The sequence below is a fragment of the Macaca mulatta genome, chromosome 3, assembly GCF_049350105.2.
Source record: "Macaca mulatta isolate MMU2019108-1 chromosome 3, T2T-MMU8v2.0, whole genome shotgun sequence".
In the NCBI taxonomy this organism is placed as follows: Eukaryota; Metazoa; Chordata; class Mammalia; order Primates; family Cercopithecidae; genus Macaca; species Macaca mulatta.
The window spans coordinates 127,389,432-127,416,129 of record NC_133408.1 but is presented as its reverse complement, the minus strand read 5'-3'; the positions used below and the strand labels follow the sequence as shown (position 1 = coordinate 127,416,129).

At 37.5% G+C, this 26,698-nt stretch overlaps 1 protein-coding gene across 16 annotated transcripts in view; it reads left to right on the top strand.

Annotated features, from left to right (window-relative positions):
* The window catches only part of AKAP9 (A-kinase anchoring protein 9), a 172,792-nt gene that overhangs the window by 20,786 nt on the left and 125,308 nt on the right, over nucleotides 1–26,698 (top strand). For 14 of the 16 annotated variants that reach the window (XM_015134121.3, XM_028846079.2, XM_077997065.1 and 11 more), the window contains exons 2-3: nucleotides 11,343–11,600; nucleotides 17,610–17,654. In XM_015134121.3, coding sequence (XP_014989607.3) covers nucleotides 11,343–11,600; nucleotides 17,610–17,654 — 303 coding nt within the window. The remainder of the gene's footprint in view (nucleotides 1–11,342; nucleotides 11,601–17,609; nucleotides 17,655–26,698) is intronic. The other 2 variants (XM_077997075.1, XM_077997074.1) reach the window with 1 other exon arrangement.

The window sequence follows — 26,698 nt, the reverse complement described above, 5'->3', positions numbered from 1 at the left end:
ATTAGAAAATCTATTGCATAAAAAAGGAAATTTCACATGAGCAAAAGGAAAAATACCTGCAATCTCAAGTCCAGAGATACACCAAAGTTATTAGTTATATTCTTCCAGAGTTTCTCTATGCCTACAAGTACGATGTTATTAAAATTCCAGCTAGATATAATTGTTGAAGGATGTGAGTTTGAGTCCTGCGTTCTCTGTTAAAAGGGGTGTACAGGCCGGTCGCGGTGGCTCACGCCTGTAATCCCAGCACTTTGGGAGACCAAGACCGGTGGATCGTGAGGTCAGGAGATCGAGACCATCCTGGCTAACACTGTGAAACCCCGTCTCTACTAAAAATATGAAAAACTAGCAGGGCGAGGTGGCGGGCGCCTGTAGTCCCAGCTACCCGGGGGGCTGAGGCAGGAGAATGGCGTAAACCCGGGAGGCAGAGCTTGCAGTGAGCTGAGATCCGGCCACTGCACTCCAGCGTGGGCGACAGAGCGAGACTCCGTCTCAAAAAAAACAAAAACAAAAACAAAAAAACAAAAAAACCCAAAAAATATTAGCCTGGTGTGGCTGCATGCGCCTGTAGTCCCAGCTACTTGGGAGGCTGAGGCAGGAGGACGGCATGAACCTGCAGCGAGCGGAGATCGCGCCACTGCACTCCAGCCCGGGCGACAGCGAGACTCTGTCTCAAAAAAAAAAAAAATACTGTGCAGAAGCTCTTTAATGAGATCCCATTTGTCAATTTTGGCTTTTGCTGCCGTTGCTTTTGGTGTTTTAGACATGAAGTCTTTGCCCATGCCTATGTCCTGAATGGTACTACCTAGGTTTTCCTCTAGGGTTTTTATGGTATTAGGTCTAACATTTAAGTCTCTAATCCATCTTGAATTAATTTTCGTATAAGGAGTAAGGAAAGGATCCAGTTTCAGCTTTCTACTTATGGCTAGCCAATTTTCCCAGCACCATTTATTAAATAGGGAATCTTTTCCCCATTTCTTGTTTCTCTCAGGTTTGTCAAAGATCAGATGGCTGTAGATGTGTCGTATTATTTCTGAGGGCTCTGTTCTGTTCCATTGGTCTATATCTCTGTTTTGGTACCAGTACCATGCTGTTTTGGTTACTGTAGCCTTGTAGAATAGTTTGAAGTCAGGTAGCGTGATGCCTCCAGCTTTGTTCTTTTGACTTACGATTGTCTTGGAGATGCGGGCTCTTTTTTGGTTCCATAGAGCTTCTGCACAGCAAAAGAAACTACCATCAGAGTGAACAGGCAACCTACAGAATGGGAGAAAATTTTTGCAATCTACTCATTTGACAAAGGGCTAATATCCAGAACCTACAAAGAACTCAAACAAATTTACAAGAAAAAAACAAACAACCCCATCAAAAAGTGGGCAAAGGATATGAACAGACATTTCTCAAAAGAAGACATTCATACAGCCAACAGACACATGAAAAAATGCTCATCATCACTGGCCATCAGAGAAATGCAAATCAAAACCACAATGAGATACCATCTCACACCAGTTAGAATGGCGATCATTAAAAAGTCAGGAAACAACAGGTGCTGGAGAGGATGTGGAGAAATAGGAACACTTTTACACTGTTGGTGGGATTGTAAACTAGTTCAACCATTATGGAAAACAGTATGGCGATTCCTCAAGGATCTAGAAGTAGATGTACTATATGACCCAGCCGTCCCATTAGTGGTGTATACCCAAAGGATTATAAATCATGCTGCTCTAAAGACACATGCACACGTATGTTTATTGCGGCACTATTCACAATAGCAAAGACTTGGAATCAACCCAAATGTCCATCAGTGACAGACTGGATTAAGAAAATGTGGCACATATACACCATGGAATACTATGCAGCTATAAAAAAGGATGAGTTTGTGTCCTTTGTAGGGACATGGATGCAGCTGGAAACCATCATTCTTAGCAAACTATCACAAGAACAGAAAACCAAACACCGCATGTTCTCACTCATAGGTGGGAACTGAACAATGAGATCACTTGGACTCGGGAAGGGGAACATCACACACCGGGGCCTATCATGGGGAGGGGGGAGGGGGGAGGTATTGCATTGGGAGTTATACCTGATGTAAATAACGAGTTGATGGGTGCTGACGAGTTGATGGGTGCAGCACAGCAACATGGCACAAGTATACATATGTAACAAACCTGCACGTTATGTACATGTACCCTAGAACTTAAAATAATAATAATAATAATAATAAATAATAATAATAAAATAAATAAATATAAAGAGGTGTACATATTTTTTCATAAAAATCGATCATACAGCAGTAATATACCTACTACTGTGTCATGAACATTTTTGTTAGCAATAATGGTTTACATTAATATTTTAATATGGAGTCATAATAGTTAACCTAGTGTTGCCTAAAGCATGTGATACATCTGATGTTAGGTGGTGATATTTTAGGTCTATCCTGATCCAGTATTAAAAACATTGGATAAATGGGTACAATGTACACTACTTGGGTAATGCCTACCCTAAAAGCCCAGACTTCACCACTATGTAATAAAACTGGATTTGTACCCTCTAAATCTATAACAATAAAAAAATAGAAAAATAGAGAAAAACATTAGATAGTATTGTAAGAAAGTTATTATGAGGTTTGCCAGTTTTCTTTTAGTTCATCTGCTTATGATAGCCAAGAGTCTGTTTGATACTCATATATCTTTAACATCCTTTTAACACTTGCCCATTTCTCTCATACCCTTCAACAAAATCTAACTAAAATTTTAATAATTTTTTCATTGTATTTGTTTTTGTTTACTTTTCTAAAAAAGAAATGACAGTGATACTGACATTTAATTTGTGCCAGGGATAGAGTCTCCTTTTAAAATAAATTTACTTTAAAATTTTTATTGATGTGTAATGTATATATTTTGGGAATACATGTGATAATTTAATGCACTCATATAGTTTGTAAAGATCAAATCAGTGTAATTGGGATGTCCGTTACCTTTAATTGGATATTCAAATATTTTTTAGAAATATTCAAATTATTTTCTTCTAGCTATTTTGAAATATTCAGTAGATTTTTGTAAACTATAGTCACCCTACCAATCTATCAAATACTAGGTTTTATTTCTTCTGTTAAACTCTTCTTTGTACCCATTGTCAGCCCCTCTTCATCTTCTCCACCCTCCTACCCTTCCCAGTCTCTGGTAACCACCAATCTACTCACTATTTTCGTCTACTTTTTCACCTCCCATATATGAGTGAGAACATGTGATATTTGTCTTTCTGTGCTTATTTCACTTAACATAATGTCCTCCAGTTGTGTCCGTGGTGCTGCAAATGACAATTTGTTTTTTTTGTGACTGAATAATATTCCATTGTATACATACCACGTTTTCTTTATCGGTTTATCAATTGATTTGCACTTAGGCTAATTTCATATTTTAGCTATTGTGAATACTATTACAAAAAAAAAATGGGAATGCAGATATCTCCTTTATATGTTGATTTCCTTTCTTTTGAATATATACCCAGTAGGGGAATTGCTGGATCCTATGATAGTTCTATTTTTAGTTTTTTAGAAATCCTCCATACAGTTTTCCATAGTGGCTGTGCTGATTTACATTTCTATTAACAGTGTACAAGGGTTCTTCTCTTTCCACATCCTCCCCTGCATCTGTTATTCCCTGTCTTTTTGATAAAAGTCAGTTTAACTGCAGTGAGATAATATATCATGGTGGTTGTGATTTGCAATTCTCTGATGATTAGTAACATTGAGCATTGTTTCATATACTTGTTGGCCACTTGTATTCTTTTGAGAAATGTCTATTCAGATCTTTTGCCCATGTTTTAGTCAGATTATTTGCTCTTTTGCTGTCCAGCTGTTTGAACTTCTTATATATTCTGGTTGTTGTTAACTCCCTGTCAGATGAGTAGCTTGTAGCTATTTTCTCCCATTCTGTGGGTTGTCTCTTCACTTTGTTTTGATTGTTTCCTTTGCTGTACAGAAACTTTTTAGCTTTTTAGCTTTGGAAGCATTTTTTTAATTATTTATTTTTTATAGTGATAGATCTATGTCTCACTATGTTATCCAGGCCAGTCTCAAACTCTCAGGCTCACGTGATTCTCCTGCCTTGGCCGCCCATTGTGCTGGGCTTACAGGTGTGAGCCACCATGCTTCTGAAACTTTTTAGCCTGGTTCCATTTGTTTTTGCTTTGGTTGTCTGTGCTCTTGAGATCTTAGACAAAAAAAAACTTTCCCCAGACCAATGTTCTAGAGTATTTCTCTACTGTTTTCTTTTAGTAGTTTCAGGTTTTAGATTTTTTAGTCCATTTTGATAGGATATTTTTGTATATGGTAAGAGATACATATGTAGTTTCATTCTTCTACATATGGTTATCCAATTTTCCCAGCATCATTTATTGAAGAGATTGTCCTTTTCTCAGACTATATGGTCTGTTCTGGAGAATGTTCCATGTGCTGTGTAAAAGAATGTGTATTCTTCAGCAGTTGGGTGAAATGTTTTGTAAATATCAGTTTAGCCTATTTAGTCTAGTGTGTAGTTTAACTCTGATGTCTATTTTCTGGACGTTGTATATTCTTGGCACCTTTGTAGAAAATGAGTTGACTGTAAATGTGTGAATTTATATCTGGGTTCTCTGTTTTGTTCCATTTGTCTGTGTGTCTGTTTTTATGCCAAGACCATGCTGATTTGTTAGTATGGCTTTGTAGTATATTTTGAAGTCAGGTAGTGTGATGCTTCCAGCTTTGCTTTAGCTTTTTGCTTTGGCTGTCTGTGATCTTTTGTGGTTTCTATCAACATTTTAAGATTGTTTTTTCTATTTCTGTGAGTAATGGCATTGGTATTTCAATAGGGATCGTATTGAATCTGTAAGTTGCTTTGGGTAGTATCATTTTTACAATATTCTTCTAATCCACAAACATGGATTTCTCTCCATTTTTTAATGTCCTGTTCCATTTCTTTCATCACTGTTTTATAGTTTTCCTTGTATAGATTTTTTACTTCTTTAATTAAATTGATTTCTGGGTATTTTATATTCTTTGTAGCTATAGTAAATGGGATTACTTTCTTGATTTCTTTTTCAGATTGTTTGCTGTTGGTATACATAACTGCTACTGATTTTTGTATGTTGATTGTGTATCCTGCTATTTTACTGAATTTGTTTATCAGTTCTAACAGCTTTTGGTGGAGTCTTTAGGTTTTTCTAAGTATAAGATCATATTGTATGCAAATAAGGCTAAATTGACCTTTTCCTTTCCAATTTGGTTGTCCTTTATTTTTTTCTCTTGCTTAGTTGCTGTGGCCAGGACTTCCAGTATTATGTTGCGTGAAAGTGGACCTCCTGGTCTTGTTCCAGATTTAGAGGAAAGGCTTTTAATTTTTCCCGATTCAGTGTGATATGAGCTGTGGGTTTGCCATATATGGCCTTTATTATTTTGAGGTATTCTTCTGTATCCAGTTTGTTGAGGGATGTTGAATTGTATTAAATGCTTTTTCAGCATTAATTGAAATGGTCATAGGGTGGTGTTCTTGATTCTTTCAATGTGATGTATCACATTTGTTGAGTTGCACATGTTTAACTATCCTTGTATCTTTGGGATGAATCCCACTTGATCATGGTGAATGATCTTTTTAATGTGTTGTTGAATTCAGTTTGCTAGTATTTTGTTGAGGATTTTTGCATCTATGTTCATCAGTGATATTGGCCTGTAGTTTTCTTTTTCTGTTGTGTTCTTGTCTGGTTTTGGTATCAGGGTAATGTTGGTTTCATAGAATGAGTTTGGAAGTACTCCCTTCTCTTCAGTTTTTTGAAGAGTTTGTGGAGAATTGTTATTCTTTCTTCAAATGTTTGGTAGAATTCAGAAGTGAAGCCATCAAGTCCTGGGCTTTTCTTTGATGGGAGACTCTGTGTGTGTGTGTGTGTGTGTGTGTGTGTGATTGGGTCTCATTCTGTTGTGAGGCTGGGGTGCAGTGGTGTGTTCACAGGTTACTGCAACCTCTGCCTCCTGGGCTCAAGCCGTCTTGCCATGTCAGCCTCCCAAGTAGCTGGGACCACAGGCATGTGCCACCATGCCTGGTTAATTTTTTTGTATTTTGGTAGAGACGAGAATTTGCCATGTTGCCCAGGCTGGTCTCAAACTCCTGAGTTCATGCTCAAGCAATCTGCTTACTTCGGCCTCTGAAAGTGCTGAGATTACAGGTGTGAGCCACCACTCCCAGCTTGATGAGAGACTTTTTATTGAGGCTTCGATTTCATTATTGGTTTGTTGAGGTTTTCTATTTCTTCATGGTTCAATTTTGGTGGGTTCTATGTGTCCAGAAATTTACTTATCTTTTTATTCTAAGTTTTTGAATTTGTTAGCATATAGTTGTTTATAATAGTCTGTAATGATTTTTGTATTTCCGTGGTCTCAGTTTTTATATCTTCTTTTTCATTTCTGATTTTATTTGACCTTTCTCCTTTTGTGACAATTAGTATAACTAAAGGTTTGTTGATTTTGTTTATGTTTTCAGAAAAGCAACTTTTTGTTTCATTGACTTCTGTATTGACTGTTTTGGCCTCAATTTCATTTGTCTCTGCTCTGATTTTTGTTATTTCTTTTCTTCTACTAATTTTGGGTTTGGTTTGTTCTTGGTTTTCTAGTTCCTTGCAGTGCATTGTTTGGTTGTTTGTTTGAAGTCTTTCTCGTATTGTTTTATTGGTATAAATTTCCCTCTGAGTACTGCTTTTGCTTTATCACCTAGATTTTGGTATGTTGTATTTCCACTTTCGTTTCTTTCAGGAAATTTAAAAATTGCCCTTTTAATTTTGTCATGAACCCATTTGCCCTGCAGGAATATGTTGGTTTTTTGTTTGTTTGTTTGTTTTGTTTTTTGAGACAGGGCCTTTCTCTGTTGCCCAGGCTGGAGTGCAATGGACCTCCTGGGCTCAAGCAATCCTCCTGTCTGAGCCTCTCAAGTAGCTGGGACCACAGGCGTGGGACACCATGCCTAGCTAATGTTTTGAATTTTTGTAGGTTTGAGACCAACCTGGGCAACAAAGTGAAATCTTGTTGTCCAGGTTTGTTTTGAACTCCTGGGCTCAAGCAGTCATCCCACCTCAGCCACTCAAAGTGCTGGGATTACAGACATGAGCCACCATGCCCAGCAGGAACATGCTTAATTATTATTTGTTTGTGTTTTCTGAGGTTCTTCTTGTGACTGATTTTTAGTTTTATTCCATTATGGTCAGAAACGATACTTGATATGATTTCTACCTTTTGAATTTGTTGAGACTTGTTTTATGACCTAATATATGGTCTATTCCGGAGAATGTTCCATGATGAAAAGAATACTCTTCAGGAGTTGGGTGAAATGTTCTGTAAATATCAGTCTGGCCTATTTGGCATAGTGTGTATTTTAATTCTGATGTTTTCTTTAATTTTCTCTTGGGATGATCTGTCCAATACCGGGATTGGGGTATTTAAGTTCCCTACTATTATTGTATTGCAGTCTGTCTCTCCCTTTAGATCTATTAATACTTGCATTTTATGCTTGGGAGCTGTGGTGCTGGGTGCATAGATATTTATAATAGTTATATACTCTTGCTGAATTGACCCTTTATCATTATATAATGACCTTCTTTGTCTCTTTTTATAGTCTTGACTGGTAGCCTGTTTTATCTGATGTAAGTATAGCTACTCCCATTCTTTTTTGGTGTCCAGTTGCATGGAATATCCTTTTCCACCCCTTCACTTTCAGTCTGTGCATGTTCTTAATAGGCGAAGTGGGTTTTTTGTGGGCAGCTTATGGTTAGGTCTTACTTCTGTATTGATTCAGCCACTTTCGCCATTTTAACTGAAGAATTGAGTGTATTTACATTCAGTATTATTATTAATAAGTGAGGTCTTACTAGTGCTATTTTGTTGCTTGTTTTCTGATTGTTTTGTAATTCCTCTCTTCCTTTCTTACTCTCTTTCTTTGAAGTTAAGTGATTTTTTTTTTTCTGGTAGTATGTTTTAATTTGTTGATTTTTATTTGTAGTGAATATAGTACAGTTTTTGGCATTGTGGTTACCATGAGACTTAAAAAGACATAGGTTCAAGAAGTTATTTTAACGAGATGACAGCTTACCTTGGATCACAAAGAAAAGAATAGAAACAAAAGAAAAAAAGAAAAAAAAACCCCTCTATAACTCCATTCCCTCCACATTTTGACTTTATTTTGTCTCAATTTACATGTTTTTATATTGCCCATTTCTTAATAAGATGCTGTAGCTATTAATGTTTTTGGCAGGTTTGTCTTTTGGACTTCATCCTAGAGTTACGAGTGGGCGCTACACCACAATTACAGTATTAGAGTATTGTGGGTTTGTCCATGTACTTAATTTTACTCGTGGGTTGTATACCTTTACATGTTTTGTTTCTTCACATTAGTGTTTTTTCTTTCAGGTTGAAGAACTCTCTTTAGCTTTTCTTGTCAAACAGGTCTGTGTTAGTGAATCCTCTCAGCTTTTGTTTGTCTGTGAAAGACTTTATTCCTCTTCTTTGTATTTGAAGGATAACTTTGCTGAATACAGTATCTTTGGGTGGCTATTTTTTTCCTTCAGCACTTTGAACATGTCCCACATCCTCCTATATGGTTTCTTCCTCCTGTACGACCTCTGTGGTATCTGTTTAGAAGTCTGTTGCCAGACAAATTGTAGCTCTTTTGTACAGCTCTTTAATGCCTTGTTTGCTTCTTTTCTTTTGCCACTTTTAGGATCCTGTGTTTGTCCTTGACCATTGAAAGTTTGATTATTACATGCTTTGGAGTAATCTTTTTTGGGTCAAATCTGCCTTGTTCTCTAATGTTCCTATACCTGGATATTTTATCTCTTTCTCCGGTTTTGGAAAGTTTTTATTATTTCTTGAATAAGATTTCTCTCCCCTTGCATTATAGTTAGGCATTATATTATGTAGTGCTGAAGAACAGGCAGTGACATAGTACAAAAAAAAGATACAAAAACAATACATAAATTACAAAGACTCTCTGAGTGATCACATTCAGTAAAAAACAAAACAAGCCAGACAGTGAAGACTAGAACTCCCTTTGAACACTGATAATTCTTAGATTTGATCTTTCGAGGTAATTTTCTGTATCTTGTAGGTGATCTTTGTTCCTTTTCATTCTTTATTTTTTCTCCTCTGTGTATTTTAAAGTAGCCTGTCTTTGAGCTCACTGATTCTTTTTTCTGTTTGATCCATTCTCCTGTTGAAAGCCTCTAATGATTCTTTCTGTTCAGCAAATCTATTTCTTAATTCCAGAATTTCTGTTTGATTGATTAAAAAATTTTAATCTTTGTTAAATTTTTGTAGTAAATTTCTGAATTGCTTGTCTGTGTTATGGAGATCACTAAGTTTCCTTTAAACTGCTATTTTGAATTCTTGTTCACAGACTTCACATATTTCTCTCTTGTTAGGGTCATTCACTAGTTCTTTGCTTTGTCCATTTGACTAAGTCAAGGTTTCCCATTTGTTGTTGTTTCTTGTGGATATATGTCTATGTTTTTAAAGTGAAGATTTTGTTATTTATTCTAGTCTTCTCTGTCTGGCTTGTTTTAGCTTTTACTGGATGTGTTTGCTTAGAGAATCTTTCATGTTTTGCTGTGTTTTATTTTTGCAGTATGTCACTGCCTCCGTTTCAGTACTCCATAATATAATGCATATGATGCCTTTAGCCCCAGTTTGCCTCAGTTCTAGTAAACAATCAGTGTTATCCATCCTTGATGGTAAGGTCCCAAAGGCCCCTGGCTGGCTAGGGGCTCGTGCCCAGAGGACCTGTGGCATGAACCTCTTACAGTGTGATGCTGCTGAACAGCCAGTCTGATTTGGTGTCTCCTTTGGCCAAGTTACAAAGCAGGGTTTTTCAGGGCTAGGAATGGTAGTCTTGCATTCCCACTTTGCCTCTGGCTGTTAGGCATATTTTTCCCTTCAGATATTCCCAGTACTTCCCATGAGTCGAGCCAGGGACAGATCTCCTGTCAAGGAGCCCAAGTTGATGGGGAAGCTGGTTGTCCACCTTGATCTTACTTTTTCCAGTGTGGAAACCGTGAGTCAGGGGAATATTTTCCATGTTTGGTGCTGGGCAGATTAGGAGAATGGGAATCAGGAAAATCAAAGTCTAATTCTTTTAACTTCTGCTCAGAGTTTTTTCACTTCTCTGTGGTCTTGAATACTATTTTTTTCCTCATATTTGAGTTCTGGGATATTGCCAGTAATAATCTAGGCACTGTATATTTGTTTTTGGTTTTCTGTGAGGGGGAGTGAAGGCAGCTTGCTTCTATGCCGCCATTTTGGGGCTATTAGGTCAGTGCAAAAGCAATTGCAGTTTTTGTATTGACCTAATAGAAGCCTCTGTTCTTAAAATAAATTTAAATAAGAAAACTACATTGGTTAAAACATGTTAAGTAAATGATACATAAAGGTGGCTCTAGGATAGGACAAAAATCCTGATGATGATATGTAAATGATTAAGGGCCAGAAAGCACTGCTGTTTGATATTTAAGTTATTTCCAGTTTTTTTCCCATTATAAATAAGGCTGCAGTGACCACTTTATATAGCTAAATCTTTTTGCATGAACTAAATGTTTTTAGTGTACAGTAATAGAAGACCCAGAAATTCCAGAAAGCAAATTCATTTAGTGCTCTGTGTGTGCGTGTGTGTATGTGTGTGTGTTTTCATATAATCTAAAATCCAGAAATTGGCTAGCACAGTGGCTCACGTCTATAATCCCAGCATTTTGGGGAGGCTGAGGCAGATGGATTGCTTGAGTCTGGGAATTGAAGCCCAGCCTGGGCAACATGGCAGAAACCTGTCTGTACAAAAAATACAAGAATTAAATTAGCCAGGTGTGATGACATGTTCCTGTGGTTCCAGCTACTTGGGGGCTGAGGTGGGAGGATCCGTTGAGCCCAGAAGGTTGAGGTGAGCTGTGATGGTGCTGCTGTACTCTAGCCTGGGTGACAGAGTAAGACCCTGTCTCAAAAAGTAAAAATAAAATAAAATCTTGGTGAGATTATATTCTCACCAAGCCGTGAATGACAGTGCCTGATTTCCCTTATTCTGCCTAATTCTGGGCGAATTTTCTTTTATTTAGACATGACGTTTTCAGTTCTTACCCCTCAATATTTCAGTAGGTTTATTCAGAAATGTTTCTTTGCATTCCAGTAGTTACATTAAAGACTGTAATAATTGTTCTTTATTTTGTCATCATTTTTTTTAGTGATAGTTTGGTCTTTAAAAGAGAGACTCCCAAAGCTGCTTTTTTCTTGGTGGCAATAAAGAAAAATTATCTTTGACAATAATGGTAATTTTTTTTCTTAGCTTGCCCAGTTTCGACAAAGAAAAGCTCAATCGGATGGGCAGAATCCTTCTAAGAAGCAGAAAAAAAAGAGAAAAACGACAAGCAGTAAACATGATGTGTCAGCACACCATAATTTGAATGTTGATCAATCACAGTGTGATGAAATGTACATAAATAGTTCTCAGAGAGTAGAATCAACTGTGACTCCTGAATCTACAATAATGAGAACTCTACCTAGTGGAGAAATAACCAGTCATGAGCAGGTCTTCTCTGTGGAAGTAAGTATTCTCCCAGATTTTTAATCATTTATGGTTCTCAGTGTAAAGTAGTCATAATAACAACAGTCATTAGCAACTATGCACAATTTGATCATGATTTTTATATCATCTTGAACGTTTTAGTAGTATGGTAACTAAACAGTCGTACCTAAAATATTTTATCACCTCAAAGAGGGAGTTTTGTGAGTTTAATTTAACATTGTTGAACAACTGCAGTACACCAAAGATTGAGCACCAGTGTTACAAAGATGGATATGATTGTCGCTGCCCTTTAGGAAAATTATTCTAGTGGAGAAGGCAGATTTAAAGATATGCAGTGTGCTATGATTAGGCCTTTGCTAGTATGGGAGATAGGTGTCCAACTTCATTTTTGTTTGTTTGTGACTATCCAGTTGTACCAATACCATTTGTTGAAAAGATTATTCTTTTCCCAATGAACTGACAGTGAATATAAAGGTGAGGGTTTATATTTATTCCCTCAGTTATATTCTGTAGATCTGTATGTTTAGCCGTTGCTACTGTGCCCCCAAGTCTTGATTAATGTAGCTTTATAACAAATTTTGAAATCAGTAAGTGTGAGTCTTCCAACTTGCTTCTTTTTTGGATTGTTTTGGTCATTGCCTTGCATTTCTGTATCAATTTTAGGGTCAAGTTTTTCTGTTTCTGCATTAAAAACACCAAGGATTTTGACAGGGATTGCATTGAATCTGTTTTGTCATCTTAACAATATTAAATTTTCAACCTATGAATGCAGGATTTTTTATTTATTTAGGTTTTTAGTTTTTTTTAATGTTATCTTGTAGTTTTCAGTGTAAATGTCTTACATTTGTTTTGTTAAATATACTCTCAAGCATTTTTAAAACATTTTTATTTATTTACTTTTTGAGATGGGGTCTCACTCTGTCACCCAGGTTGGAGTGCAGTGGCACCATCTCGGCTCACTGCAACCTCTGACACCCAGGTCCAAGCCATCCTCCCACCTCAGTCTCCTGAGTAGCGGGGACCACAGGTGCATGCTACCACACCTGGCTAAAGTTTTGTATTTTTGGTAGAGATGGGATTTCACCATGTTGCCCAGGCTGGTCTCAAACTCCTGAGCTCAGGAGATCCACCCACCTTGGCCTCCCAAAGTCCTGGGATTACAGGCATGAGCCACCGTACTTGGCTTTGTTTTGGTTATTTTATTTTTATTTTTTTTGTGGAAACGTGGCCTCACTTTGTGCCTGGGCTGGTCTCGAATTCCGAGATTCAAGCCATCCTCCTGCTCTGGCTCCCAAAGTGCTTATGCCTGTGAAGTATTATTTATAGGCATGAGCCACTATGCCTGGCCACCAAGCATTTTATTGCTGTTTTATTTCTAAGCATTTTACTGCTTTTTACTGTGATTCTAAATATAATTGTATTCTTAACTTTATTTTTTGATTGTTCATTATCCATGTATAGAAATACAACTACATTTGTATATTGATCTTGTATCCTGTACCCTTGCAGAACTAACTCATCTGTAAGTTCTAATAGGTTTGTGTGTGTGTGTGTGTGTGTGTGTGTGTGTGTGTGTGTGAATTCCTTGGATTTTCCCTGTGTGCAAGATCATATTATCTGCAACTAAACTAGAAATGTTTAACTTCTTCCTTTCCAATGTTGATGCTCTTTTTTCTTTTTTCTAATTGCCATAGCTGGAAGATATAGGACAATGTTGAAAAGAAGTGGTGAAAGCAGATGTCCTTGTATTGTTTCTCATAATAAGGGGAAAGCATTCAGGTTTTTTTTTAACCATTGAGTTTTATATTAGCTTTTTTTTTTTTTTTATGGTAACTATCCTTTATCGGATTGAGGAGGTTCCCTTTTATTCCTGGTTGATTAAGTGTTTTCATTATGAAGAAATGTTGAGGGTTTTTTTGTTTGGTTTTTATTTTTTATTTTTATTTATTTATTTTTTTGAGACAAAGTCTCACTTTGTCACCCAAGCTGGAGTGCAATGGGGTGATCTCAGCTCACTGCAGCCTCTACCTCCCAGGTTCAAGCAATTCTCCTGCCTCAGCCTCCTGAGTAGTTGGGATTGTGAGCCATCACACCCAACTGATTTTTGTATTTTTAGTAGACATGGGGTTTCACCATGTTGGCCAAGGTGGTCTTGAACTCCTGACCCCAAGTGATAACGTCCACCTCAGCCTCCCAAAGTGCCGGGACTACAGGCGTTAGCCACCGTGCCCAGCCATTTATTTTATTGTTTTTTGAGACAGGATCTCACTCTATTGTCCAGGCTGGCATGCAGTGGCTCACTCATGGCTCACTGCAGCCTCAACCTCCTAGGCTCCAGCGATCCTCCCACCTCAGCCCCACAAGTAGCTGGAAGTACAGGCCCATGCCACCCCACCCAGCTAATTTGCGTATTTTTTTGTAGAGACAGAGTTTTGCCATGTTGCCCGGGCTGGTCTTGAACTCCTGGATTCAAGTGATTGCCTGCTTCAGCCTCCCAAAGTGCTAGGATTATAGGCATGAGGCAGTGCTCCCAAACTGAGTGTTGAGTTTTGTTAAATGCTTTTTTTGTGTCTATTTGCAATGACTTTAATATGAAAACCGTTACCGGGGACAAAAGATGTTATAGCACACATTTTATATTATATAAATTCAGTCTTTTAAAATATTTTGAGTATTTAAATGGTCTAACATATAGTCATCTTTCTATTTTTCAGAGTGGATAATTGCAATTGATCTATCTTGAAGTTTGCTGATTCTCTGTCCCTCCTACTTAGATCTACTACTGAGTCCTTCCAGTGGCTTTTTCATTTATTTTCCTTTTCAACTCCAGAATTTTTATTTGATTCTTGTATAATTTCTTTGTTTTATTGATATTCTTCATTTGGTGAGGTGTTGTTCTTACAATTTAAATTTTTTTTTGGTCTCATTTTTAGATTTTATTTCCTTTAGCTACTTGACTGTATTTAAAATGGCCAAGTTAAAATCTTTGTTGGCCAGGCGTGGTGGCTTATACCTGTAATCCCAGCACTTTGGGAGGCGGAGGCAAGGGGATTACTTGAGCCCAAGAGTTGGAGACCAGCCTGGGCAACAAAGGGAGATCCTGTCTTTACAAAAAGTAAAAAAAATTAGCCGGGCATGGTTGTACACACCTGTGGTCCCAGCTACTCCAGAGGCTAAGGTGGGAGAATCGCTTGAGCCCAAGAGGTGGAGGCTGCAGCAAGCTGTGATCATACCACTGCATTCCAGCCTGGGTGACAGAGTGAGATCCTGTCGCAAAAAACAAGACAAAACTGAAAATAACTTTGTCTATTAAGTACAATAACTGTGTTCCTCAGGGACAGTTTCTATTGGCCATTGTTTTTCTTGTGCATAGGCTATCGTTTCCTTTTTTTTTTTTGTATGTCTTGTAATTTTTGTTTTATTAAAGCTGGAATTTTAAAAATAATGCAGCGTGGCAACTCTACTGCTTGATTTGGCCCAAAGGTGTATTATCTTTTTTTAATATAACAAACCAATGTTTTTGGGTTATCTATTCTATAGTTTTAGCATTTTGAATGCAACAACTGTCTTATTCATCATTTAATTCTCAGTACTACCGTTTCTAGTACACAATATGCACTTAATGAATATGAGGGTTGTATCATGAAAGTGTTTCAGATTTAAAAAATAATCTCGGCTGAGTGCGGTAGCTTACGCCTGTAATCCCAACGTTTGGGGAGGCTGAGGCGGGCAGATCACTAGAGGTTAGGAGTTCAAGACCAGTCTGGCCAACATGGTGAAACCTTGTCTCTACTAAAAATACAAAAATTAGCTGGGCATGGTGGTGTGTGCCTGTAATCCTAGCTACTCGGGAGGCCGAGGCAGGAGATTTGCTTGAACCTGGAAGGTGGAGGTTGCAGTGAGCCAAGATCATGCCACTGCACTCCAGCCTGGGCAACAGAGCGAGACTCTGTCTGAAAAGAAAAAAAAGAGACTCTTGTGAGTTAGGAACCACTGTTAATAGCATTTTAGATTACAGGCAAGTTTATTTTTGTTCTTGACCTTGGTTACTACTTCATGGAGAAGGTAGTTTTAGAACTTGGACTTGAATGTTGAATAGAATTTCCACAGGTGTAGATGAGAAAGGAGACAGTGACAGTTAATATTTGTTGAATGAAGGGGTGAAACTCTCTGGGTCTCACCTTTCTAACCATTAAAATGAGATTCTTAGGTTAGATGAGAAGGTCAATAGTGAAAATAGTACTTTTGGAGTCAGAAAATTTGGATTTGTTCTTGACTCTTTCCACTACTTCTTTTAGGGAAGCTTGAAAAAGCTGCTCACTTCATACCCAAATCCAGGGATGTGATAGTGAAACAAGAATGACTTTAAAAGTGCTTTTGTAAACTATAAAGGTGTTACAACAACAAAGGTGGTTATTTTTTCTTTAGTTATTACTTTTTTTAGCATCAAGATGTTATAATTTTTCTTTCAGATAAATTGACCTTTTCTTTTTTATTGATTCATTTAAATTATTATTACTATTTTTTAAGGCAGTGTCTCACTCTGTCACCCAGACCAGAGTGCAATGGCATGATCTTGGTTCACCACAAGCTCTCCCTCCCAGGCTCAAGCAATTCTCCTGCCTCAGCCTCCCAGGTAGCTGGGATTACAGGCGTGCACCACTACCGCCCAGCTAGTTTTTGTATTTTTTTTTTTTTAAGCAGAGACGAGGTTTCACCATTTTGGCCAGGCTGGTCTCGAACTCCTGACCTTAAATGATCCACCCACCTCAGCCTCCCAAAGTGCTGGGATTACAGGCGTGAGCCACCATTCCTGGCCGAACTTTTCTAACAGTAGCATTTTAGGATTTTGTTTCATTTTAAAGAGGTACAGTAGTTCCTCCTCATTTGTGGATAGTTGTATTATTCCATTTTCATGCTGCTGATAAAGACATACCAGAGACTAGGTCATTTATAAAGAAAAAGAGGTTTAATGGACTCACAGTTCCACATGGCTGGGGAGGCCTCACAATCATGGTGGAAGGCAAAAGGCATGTCTTACATGGTAGCAGACATGAGAGAAATGAGAGCCAAGGGAAAAGGGAAACCCCTTATAAAACCATCAGATCTCATGAGACTTACTCGTTACCACAAGAACAGTATGGGGGAAACTGCTCTCATGATTCAGTTATGTCCCAGCAGGTCCCTCCTAAAACACATGGGAATTATGGGAGCTACAATTCAAAATGACATTTGGATGGGGAACTCAGCCAAACCATATTGAGAGTATAGTCCAGCACCCACAGTGGAGACCTGAAACCACAGATAGTACTGAACTCTATATATACTGTGTTTTTTTCTATACTTATATACTTATGATAAAGTTTAATTGATAAATTAGGCATAGTACTCTTGTGCTTTGGGGCCATTACTTGAACACAAGCACTGCAATACTGCATACTGCCATACTGTATGGCAGTGCATCTGATAATGGAGGTGGTTACCAAGTAACTATTGGGCAGGTAGCATATACTGTGTGGATATGGTGTACAAAGGGACGATTCATGTCCTGGATGGGACAGAGTAAGATTTCATCATGCCACTTAGAACAGTACACAATTTAAAACTTATGAATTGTTTATTTTTGGAATTTTCCATTTTAATATTTTCTAATCACAGTTAACCATGGGTAAATGAAATTATAGGAAGCCATACTATACAGAGGGGGCTACTGTATGAGGATTGAAGAATTTTGTCTTACTTGGTACTTTTGGCTTACAAATGATATGTATATGAGACCCTGTATGAAAGTACCTCTTGATACTTTTATATTTAGAAAAATGCCTATGGGTACATTTTAGTTGCATTATTTTGCCATTGTTATTTATAATTAAATAAAAATTTTAAAGATTTGAATAATTTTTACTAGTTTTTCAGTGGCATTTTATATGACTTTTCTATCATATGTTACCAATAGCAATGACTTAGTAAAGTATGATATTTAGCACAAAAAGTCATAATTATATTTGGTTTTTATTTTTGTTTTAGCTGGAAAGTGAAATTTCAACCACAGCAGATGACTACAGTTCAGAGGTAAGACTAAATTATATTGATTTCTAATATCATAAATAAACATATTTTACATTATTATTGAAATTGTTGATTGTTGCTACTTGATTTCTTGTCACTCATACTTCTCTTGTATTTTTATAAATGTAATGTTAAGTGACTAGCACCTGAGGATTATGTATTACTGACTTTTTTTTTTCGGATTGTTAGCTAAGGTCTTAAGTCTGGTTGAATAGCTTGGTGTCTGTTTTAGTTTCTGGAAAGTATTTGATACTGGGTTTCTTAGACATGTGACTATTACAAGGCATCCATATTTAGCACAGTAAAAATATCAAAATTTTTTTGAGACTTTGGATAGGACATTTCATTTTGAGTAATGCTTTTTTATAAATGCTTGAATTCTAGTTAGTCATATGAACTTGTTTATTGAAATTAATGTTTCAGTAGTAGTTTTTACTTTAGGTGATCAAGGTATTTTTCCACTTTAGGAAATACCTTCTTTATGTGTTGGCAAAAGTATATGTCATTTTGTTATCTTTTTCTTATTCTTTTAGATGTGATTGTCATTTCTTTACTCCAGAATTTGAGGAGACTATAAACTATTCTGTTCTATGAATGGTTTAGCAACTCTGTGTATTCAGTAAGTCTCAATTTATTGTAGGTTTCTAATAGGAAAAAAAAACCCTCCATGTTCTTAAATGAACATATTACTGTTTTAGATTGCTTATAGCAATAAAAACTGCTACTTTAGAAGTTAATGTGTTTAAAAGTTGGAATATACTTACTAGTAATCTGGCCAGGAAAATAATTAGCCAACATTAAATAAATACATTGGTGCCTGATTTAGGCTTAAGTTGCCTTATGGGAAGTATCTTGATTTAAAATCACTGCTTACAATTCAGAGTCTGCTTTTGTGACTTTAAATTTGGGGCACATATAGTTGGCCCATATCCCTGGGTTCTGCATTTGAGGATATGACCAACCACAGATAGAAAATATTCAGAAAAAAATAAAAAAATAGCAGTACAACCATAAAAAATATATAACATTTAAAAATACAGTATAACAACTAAGTACATAGTAATCTTAGAGGTGATTTAAAGTATATGGGCAGATGTCCACAGGTTGTATGCAAATACTATGCCATTAAGGGTCTTGGGCATCCATGATTTTAGTATCCTTAGGGGAGTTCCTAGAACTAATTCCCTTGAAGACACCAAGGGATTATTGCATTTGAAAACCTTTTTTCCTCCATAATGCTGTAATTTTTAATAGCTTGTATTTCTTTTTTTTTTTCCGAGAGGGAGTCTTGCTCTGTCGCCCAGGCTAGAGTGCAGTGGCGTGATGTTGGCTCACTGAAACTTCTGCCTTCTGGGTTCAAGCAATTCTCTGCCTCAGCCTCCCAAGCTGGGACTACAGGCATGCGCCACCACACCCGGCTAATTTTTGTATTTTTAGTAGAGACGGGGTTTCACCATCTTCGCCAGGCTGGTCTTGAACTCCTGACCTCGTGAGCTAACTGCCTCCGCGTCCCAAAGTGCTGGGATTACAGGTGTAAGCCACAGCGCCTGGCTATAGCTTGTATTTCTTGATTGAAAGTCTTAGATGCTTTGGTGCTTAAACTGCCTGTATCTTTGGTGGCACCCCAGAGTTCCACAAAGTGCATTTTTATCTTTACACTAAAGTGAATGTTTTTTTATACGCTAGTGACTGTAGGTCAGACCATCCCATATATGCCCATGAAATTTGGTTAAAATTTGTGTAGCTGTTTTCTCACATTGAGATAATAGAGCAAATTTTAATTTAATTTTTTTGTCATTCTAAGTATTATTTTATGTATGTATATGTATGTATTTATTATACTTTAGGTTCTAGGGTACCTGTGCACAACGTGCAGGTTTGTTACATAGGTATACATGTGTCATGCTGATTTGCTACACCCATCAACTTGTCATTTACATTGGGTATTTCTCCTAATGCTATCTCTCCAACCCGACAGGCCCCCATGTGTGATGTTCCATGCTCTGTGTCCAAGTGTTCTCATTGTTCAATTTCCACCTATGAGTGAGAACATGTGGTGTTTGGTTTTCTGTCATTGTGATAGTTTGCTCAGAATGATGGTTTCCAGCTTTATCCATGTCTCTGCAAAGGACATGAACTCATCCTTTTTTATGGCTGCATACTATTCCATGGTGTATATGTGCCACATTTTCTTTATCCAGTTTATCATTGATGAGCTTTTGGGTTGGTTCCAAGTCTTTGCTATTGTGAATAGTGCTGCAGTAAATACATGTGTGCATATGTCTTTATAGTAGCATGATTTATAATCCTTTGGGCATATACCCAGTAATGGGATCACTGGGTCAAATGGTATCTCTAGTTCTAGATCCTTGAGGAATTGCCACACTGTCTTCCACAGTGATTGAACTAATTTACACTCCCACCAACGGTGTAAAAGCATTCCTGTTTCTCCACATCCTCTCCAGTATCTGTTGTTTCCTGATTTTTTAATGATCGCCATTCTAACTGGTGTGAGATGATATCTCATTGTGGTTTTGATTTGCATTTCTCTGATGACCAGTGATGATCATTTTTTCATGTTTTTTTTTTTTTGCATAAATATCTTCTTTTGAGAAGTGTCTGTTCATATCCTTTGCCCACTTTTTGATGGAGTTGTTTGCTTTTTTTTCTATTGTTATTATTATTATACTTTAACTTCTAGGGTACATGTGCACAACATGCAGATTTGTTACATAGGTATGCATGTGCCATATTGGTTTGCTGCACCCATTAACTCGTCATTTACGTTTGGTGTTTCTCCTAATGCTATTCCTCCCCCTCCCTGCCACCCATGACAGGCCCTCGTGTGTGATGTTCCCCGCCCTGTGTCCAAGTGTTCTCATTGTTCAATTCCCTCCTATGAGTGAGAATATGTGGTGTTTGGTTTTCTGTCCTTGTGATAGTTTGCTCAGAATGATGGTTTCCAGCTTCATCCATGTCCCTACAAAGGACATGAACTCATCCTTTTTTATGACTGCTTAGTATTCCATGGTGTATATGTGCCACATTTTCTTAATCCAGTCTATCATTGATGGACATTTGGGTTGGTTCTAAGTTTTTGCTATTGTGAATAGTGCCACAATAAACATATGTGTGCATGTGTCTTTATAGTAGCATGATTTATAATCCTTTGAGTATACACCCAGTAATGGGATCACTGGGTCACATGGTATTTCTAGTTCTAGATCCTTGAGGAATCGCCCCCCTGTCTTCCACAATAATTGAACTAGTTTACACTCCCACCAATGGTGTAAAAGCATTCCTATTTCTCCATATCCTCTCCAGCACCTGTTGTTTCCTGACTTTTTAATGATCGCCGTTCTAACTGGTGTGAGATGGTATCTCATTGTGGTTTTGATTTGCATTTCTCTGATGACCAGTGATGATGAGCCCATTTTTTCATGTGTCTTTTGGCTGCATAACTGTCTTCTTTTGTGAAGTGTCTGTTCATATAATTTGCCCAATTTTTGATTGTTTTTTTCTTGTAAATTTGTTTAAGTTCTTTATAGATTCTGGATATTAGCCCTTTGTCAGATGGGTAGATTGCAAAAATTTGCTCCCATTCTGTAGGTTTCCTGTTCACTCTGATGGTGGTTTCTTTTGCCGTGCAGAAGCTCTTTAGTTTCATTAGATCCCATTTGTCTATTTTGGCTTTTGTTGCCATTGCTTTTGGTGTCATTTTGTGCCATTGCTTTCATGAAGTCCTTGCCCATGCCTATGTACTGAGTGGTACAGGCTAGGTTTTCTTCTAGGGTTTTTATGGTTTTAGGTCTAACATTTAAGTCTTTAATCCATCTTGAATTAATTTTTGTATAAGGTGTGAGGAAGGGATCAAGTTTCAGCTTCCTACATATGGCTAGCCAGTTTTCCCAGCGCCATTTATTAAATAGGAAATCCTTTTGCCATTGCTTGTTTTTGTTAGGTTTGTGAAAGATCAAATGGTTGTCGATGTGTGGTGTTATTTCTGAGGCCTCTGTTCTGTTCCATTGGTCTATATCTCTGTTTTGGTACCAGTACCATGCTGTTTTGGTTACTGTAGCCTTGTAGTATAGTTTGAAGTCAGGTAGCATGATGTCCCCAGCTTTGTTCCTTTTGCTTAGGATTGTCTTGGCAATGCGGGCTCTTTTTTGGTTCCATATGAAGTTTAAAGTAGTTTTTTCCAATTCTGTGAAGAAAATCATTGGTACCTTGATGGGGATGGCATGGAATCTATACATTACCTTGGGCAATATGGCCATTTTCACGATATTAATTCTTCCTATCCATGAGCATGGAATGTTTTTCCATTTGTTTGTGTCCTCTTTTATTTCATTGAGCAGTGGTTTGTAGTTCTCCTTGAAGAGATCTTTCACATCTCTTGTAAGTTGGATTCCTAGGTATTTTATTCTCTTTGAAGCAGTTGTGAGTGGGAGTTTACTCATAATTTGGCTCTCTGTCTGTTATTGGTGTATAAGAATGCTTGGGATTTTTGCATATTGATTTTGTATCCTGAGACTTGGCTGAAGTTGCTTATCAGCTTACAGAGACTTTGGGCTGAGACAGTGGGGTTTTCTAAATATACAATCATGTCATCTGCAAACAGGGACAATTTGACTTCCTCTTTTCCTAATTGAATACCCTTTATTTCTTCCTCTTGCCTGATTGCCCTAGCCAGAACTTCCAACACTATGTTGAATAGGAGTGGTGAGAGAGGGCATTGGTGTCTTGTGCCAGTTTTCAAGGGGAATGCTTCCAGTTTTTGCCCATTGAGTATGATATTGGCTGTGGGTTTGTCATAAATAGCTCTCATTATTTTGAGATACGTTCATCAATACCTAGTTTATTGAGATTTTTTAGCATGAAAGGCTGTTGAATTTTGTTGAAGGCCTTTTCTGCATCTATTGAGATAATCAAGTGGTTTTTGTCATTGGTTCTGTTTATGTGATGGATTACATTTATTGATTTGTATATGTTGAACCAGCCATGCATCCCAGTGATGAAGCCCACTTGATCATGGTGGATAAGGTTTTTGGTGTGCTGCTGAATTCGGTTTGCCAGTATTTTATTGAGGATTTTTGCATCGATGTTCATCAGGGATACTGGTCTAAAATTCTTTTTTGTTGTGTCTCTGCCAGGCTTTGGTATCAGGATGATGCTGGCCTCATAAAATGAATTAGGGAGGATTCCCTCCCCCCGGCTTTTTTTTTGTGGCAGAGTCTCACTCTGTTGCCCAGGCTGGAGTGCAGTGGCGCGATCTCAGCTCGCTGCAATCTTAGCCTGCAAGGTTCGAGCAATTCTCCTGCCTCAGCCTGCTGAGTACCTGGGACTACAGGTGTGCGCCACCATGCCTGGCTAATTTTTTGTATTTTTATTGGAGATGGGGTTTCACTATGCTGGTCAAGCTGGTCTCGAACTCCTGACCTCATGATCTCTCCACCTCGGCCTCCCAAAGTGCTGGATTTACAGGCATGAGCCACCTCGCCCGGCTGATTGCCCCTTTTACTGTTGATTGGAATAGTTTCGGGAGGAGTGGTACCAGCTCCTCTTTGTACCTCTGGTAGAATTTGACTTTGAATCCGTCTGGTCCTGGACTTTTTTTGGTTGGTAGGCTATGAATTATTGCCTCAATTTCAGAGCCTGTTATTGGTCTAATCACAGATTCAACTTCTTCCTGGTTTAGTCTTGGGAGGGTGTACATATCCAGGAATTCATCCATTTCTTCTAGATGGAAAAAATGGGACCTGCTGAGCCAGGCACGGGAGAGAATCTCTTGGTCTGCCAGTTTCTAAGACCATTGGAAAAGCGCAGTACTGGGCAAGAGTGTCCTGTTTTTCCAGGTACAGTCTGTCGTGGCTTCCCTTGGCTAGGAAAGGGAAATTCTCTGACCCTTTACACTTCCGGGGTGAGGCAACGTCCCACCCTGCTTCAGCTCGTCCTCCATGGGCTGCACCCACTGTCCAACCAGTCCCAGTGAGATGAACCAGATACCTCAGTTGGAAATGCAGAAATCTCCCGTCTTCTGTGTCGATCACGCTGGGAGCTGCAGACCGGAGCTGTTCCTATTTGGCCTTCTTGGAACGGATCCTTACAAATTTTAATTTTAAATATTGATTTGAAAAGCTAAAGAGATCAAAAGATGGTGATTTTCAGGTTTTCTTTAGAAAAATGTGAATTAATAATATGGGAAATTCTTGTTATAATAAGACAGTCTTCAGCTAAATTTTTTAAATTAAAAAACTGGTGAAGATTATCAGGTTCCGAAAAATGTAGTGAAACTATTTATCTGTGATACCTAGTAAATACGATGTGTTTTAAGGTAAGGTACAAATAGTATTTAAATATAAGCACGACCAATAAAACTTAGAACAGTATTTATCATTCTTGTTGACCATAGCTCGTGGTGAGAAATATATTTTACATACATGTTTGTAATTTCATATATATATAGTTACATATGTTTATAGTTGTATACGTGAATAATTATATATGAATAAATATGTATATGTACATACTTTTTTTCAAACAAGTTCTTGGAAAGATACTTATTCTTACACAGTATGACATAGCTTGTGATAATACTGTTTCTTGTTAATGTTGGTCAAAAAAACTAAATTGATGAGCTGTCTTACCGTGTGGAATAAATAGTAACTTAGAAGATTACATTGAAAAAAGATAATTATGGGCCTGGCATGGTGGCTCATTCATGCCTGTAATCCCAGCACTTTGGGAGGCCAAAGTCGGAGTTTGAGACCAGTTTGACCAACATGGTGCAAACCCATGTCTACTAAAAATAACAAAAATTAGCTGAACATAATGGTGCATGCCCGTAGTCCCAGCTACTCAGGAGGCTGAGGCGGGAAAATTGTTTGAATCCAGGAAGTGGAGGTTACAGTGAGCCGAGATAGCGCCATTGGACTCCAGCCTGGGCAAGGATGAAATTCCATTTAAAAAAAAAAAAAAAGAAAAAAGATAATTATGAAATAATTTTTGACAGATTTGACCTGGTTTGAATTATAACCCTAGTAATATTATATGTGTTATGTATAGATTCACAATGGATTATACTTTGAGAAATTTATAGATTCACTTTGTCTAGAGAAAACATAGAAGTAAAGTTGATCGTTGGTGAAATGTTTGATATGTGTCGTCAAAATTGCTAAGATGGATGCTAGTTGGATCTATGATGCTGTAGGCTAGTTTTGAGGCTTGAATTCCTCCATTTAATAATATTAGACTGGCTTGACTGAACTAGAATTACAGGAAACTTCTAAGCCATATCCACATATTCAGGAGGCGGAAGAATCATCAGTGGACCAAATTTATAACCTGAGAAATAAATCTCATACTGTAATAGTTTTTATATTGGAACTTTTGTGGAATTATCTCTCAATAGCACACCTAAAAAATGAGATTTATTGGCTGGGCATAGTAGCTCACACCTGTAATCTCTGCACTTTGGGAGGCCAAGGTGGGAAGATCACTGGAGCCCAGGAGTTCGAGACCAGCCTTGGCAACATAGGGAGATGTCATCTCTACAAATTAAAATAATAAAATAAAATTAGCCAGGCATAGTGGCGAGCACATGTAGTCCCAGCTACTTGGGAGGCTGAGGTGGCACTACTGGCACTCCAGCCTTGGTGACAGAGCAAGACCCCATCTGAAAAAAAAAAAAAAAAAAATTAGGTGATAGTGTGTGTCTGTACTCCCAGCTGCTCAAGAGAATGAAGTAGGAAGATCCCTTGCACCCAGGAGTTTGAGGCTGCAATGACCTAATGATCACACCACTGCACTCCAGCCTGGGTGACACAGTGAGACTTTGTCTCAAAAAGAGAAAGAGAGAGAGAAAGATTTCTGGGCAGCATGTAACATCATAACTTCACTGCAATGACATATTTGCAAAGTTTAATAATCTTGGGAGATCTAGATTGTATTTGAGTATTCTAAAATTTTGAAAGCAAGTAGTTTTAATCATAGACCACATAATTATCTTGTATTTTGCCTAAATATGACTGTCGTTTTTCTGGTAAATAGGGCAATAAAATGTAAGAAAAGAGCAGGGGGACTTTGGAGCCATAAAGTCCTGTTTACATACTTCATCACCTTTGAGCTCTATGAACCTGGGCACATCACTTAAACTCTGAAATACAGTTTGTTTTATTATTATTATTATTATTGTACTTTAAGTTCTAGGGTACATGTACACAATGTTCAGGTTTGTTACATAGGTATACATATGCTATGTTGGTTTGTTGCACCCATCAACTAGTCATTTACATTAGGTGAAATACCATTTTTTGAACTGTAAAATGGGGGACGATAATAATATCTACCTGACAGGATAGTTGCGTACCTCACAAACTAGTTCACAAAATAACCTTGAGAATGTTTAATACATGATTGGTATACATTAGACATTCAGCAAAGCGTGGTTTTTAAAATTGCTCATCACTTGAAGTATACTTTTCTTTACACTATGTTTTTATGAAATGAGTGATGAGGATTCCCTTAATAAATTGTTCTCAGAGGGATTTCAGGTTCTGATAATATTTGATTAGAACTTAGTTTGTAAATTGTATTTATTTAGGTATGTTGTGGGTTTAATGTTCTTGACTGCTGTGACTAGTACACTCATTGGGTTGGAAAACTGGTTCCATCTTAGAATTAGTCAAATAATTCTATTCCAAGATATCTTTTGTAGAAATATGTATCCTATTATGTACACTGGAGAAATCAGACTAAATGAAAAATACTCTTCTTACAAATTAAATTATATGCAATCATCTTCAATCATTAATGAAGGAACATTTCATGTCCAGAATGCCATATTTACATGAATTGTTTTTGATACCCTTTGAGCAGGGTTATTTGGAGGAAGTTGGGAATACAGGCAATATAGAGTCAAGACAAGTAAATAAATATACTTGTCTTGTATAATAGGAAGATGAAATGATAGTAATTGGGTATTCACTTTATTATAGATTTCATCTGATTATTGAATACTTTTTAACGAAGTGCTTGTACGGTTTATG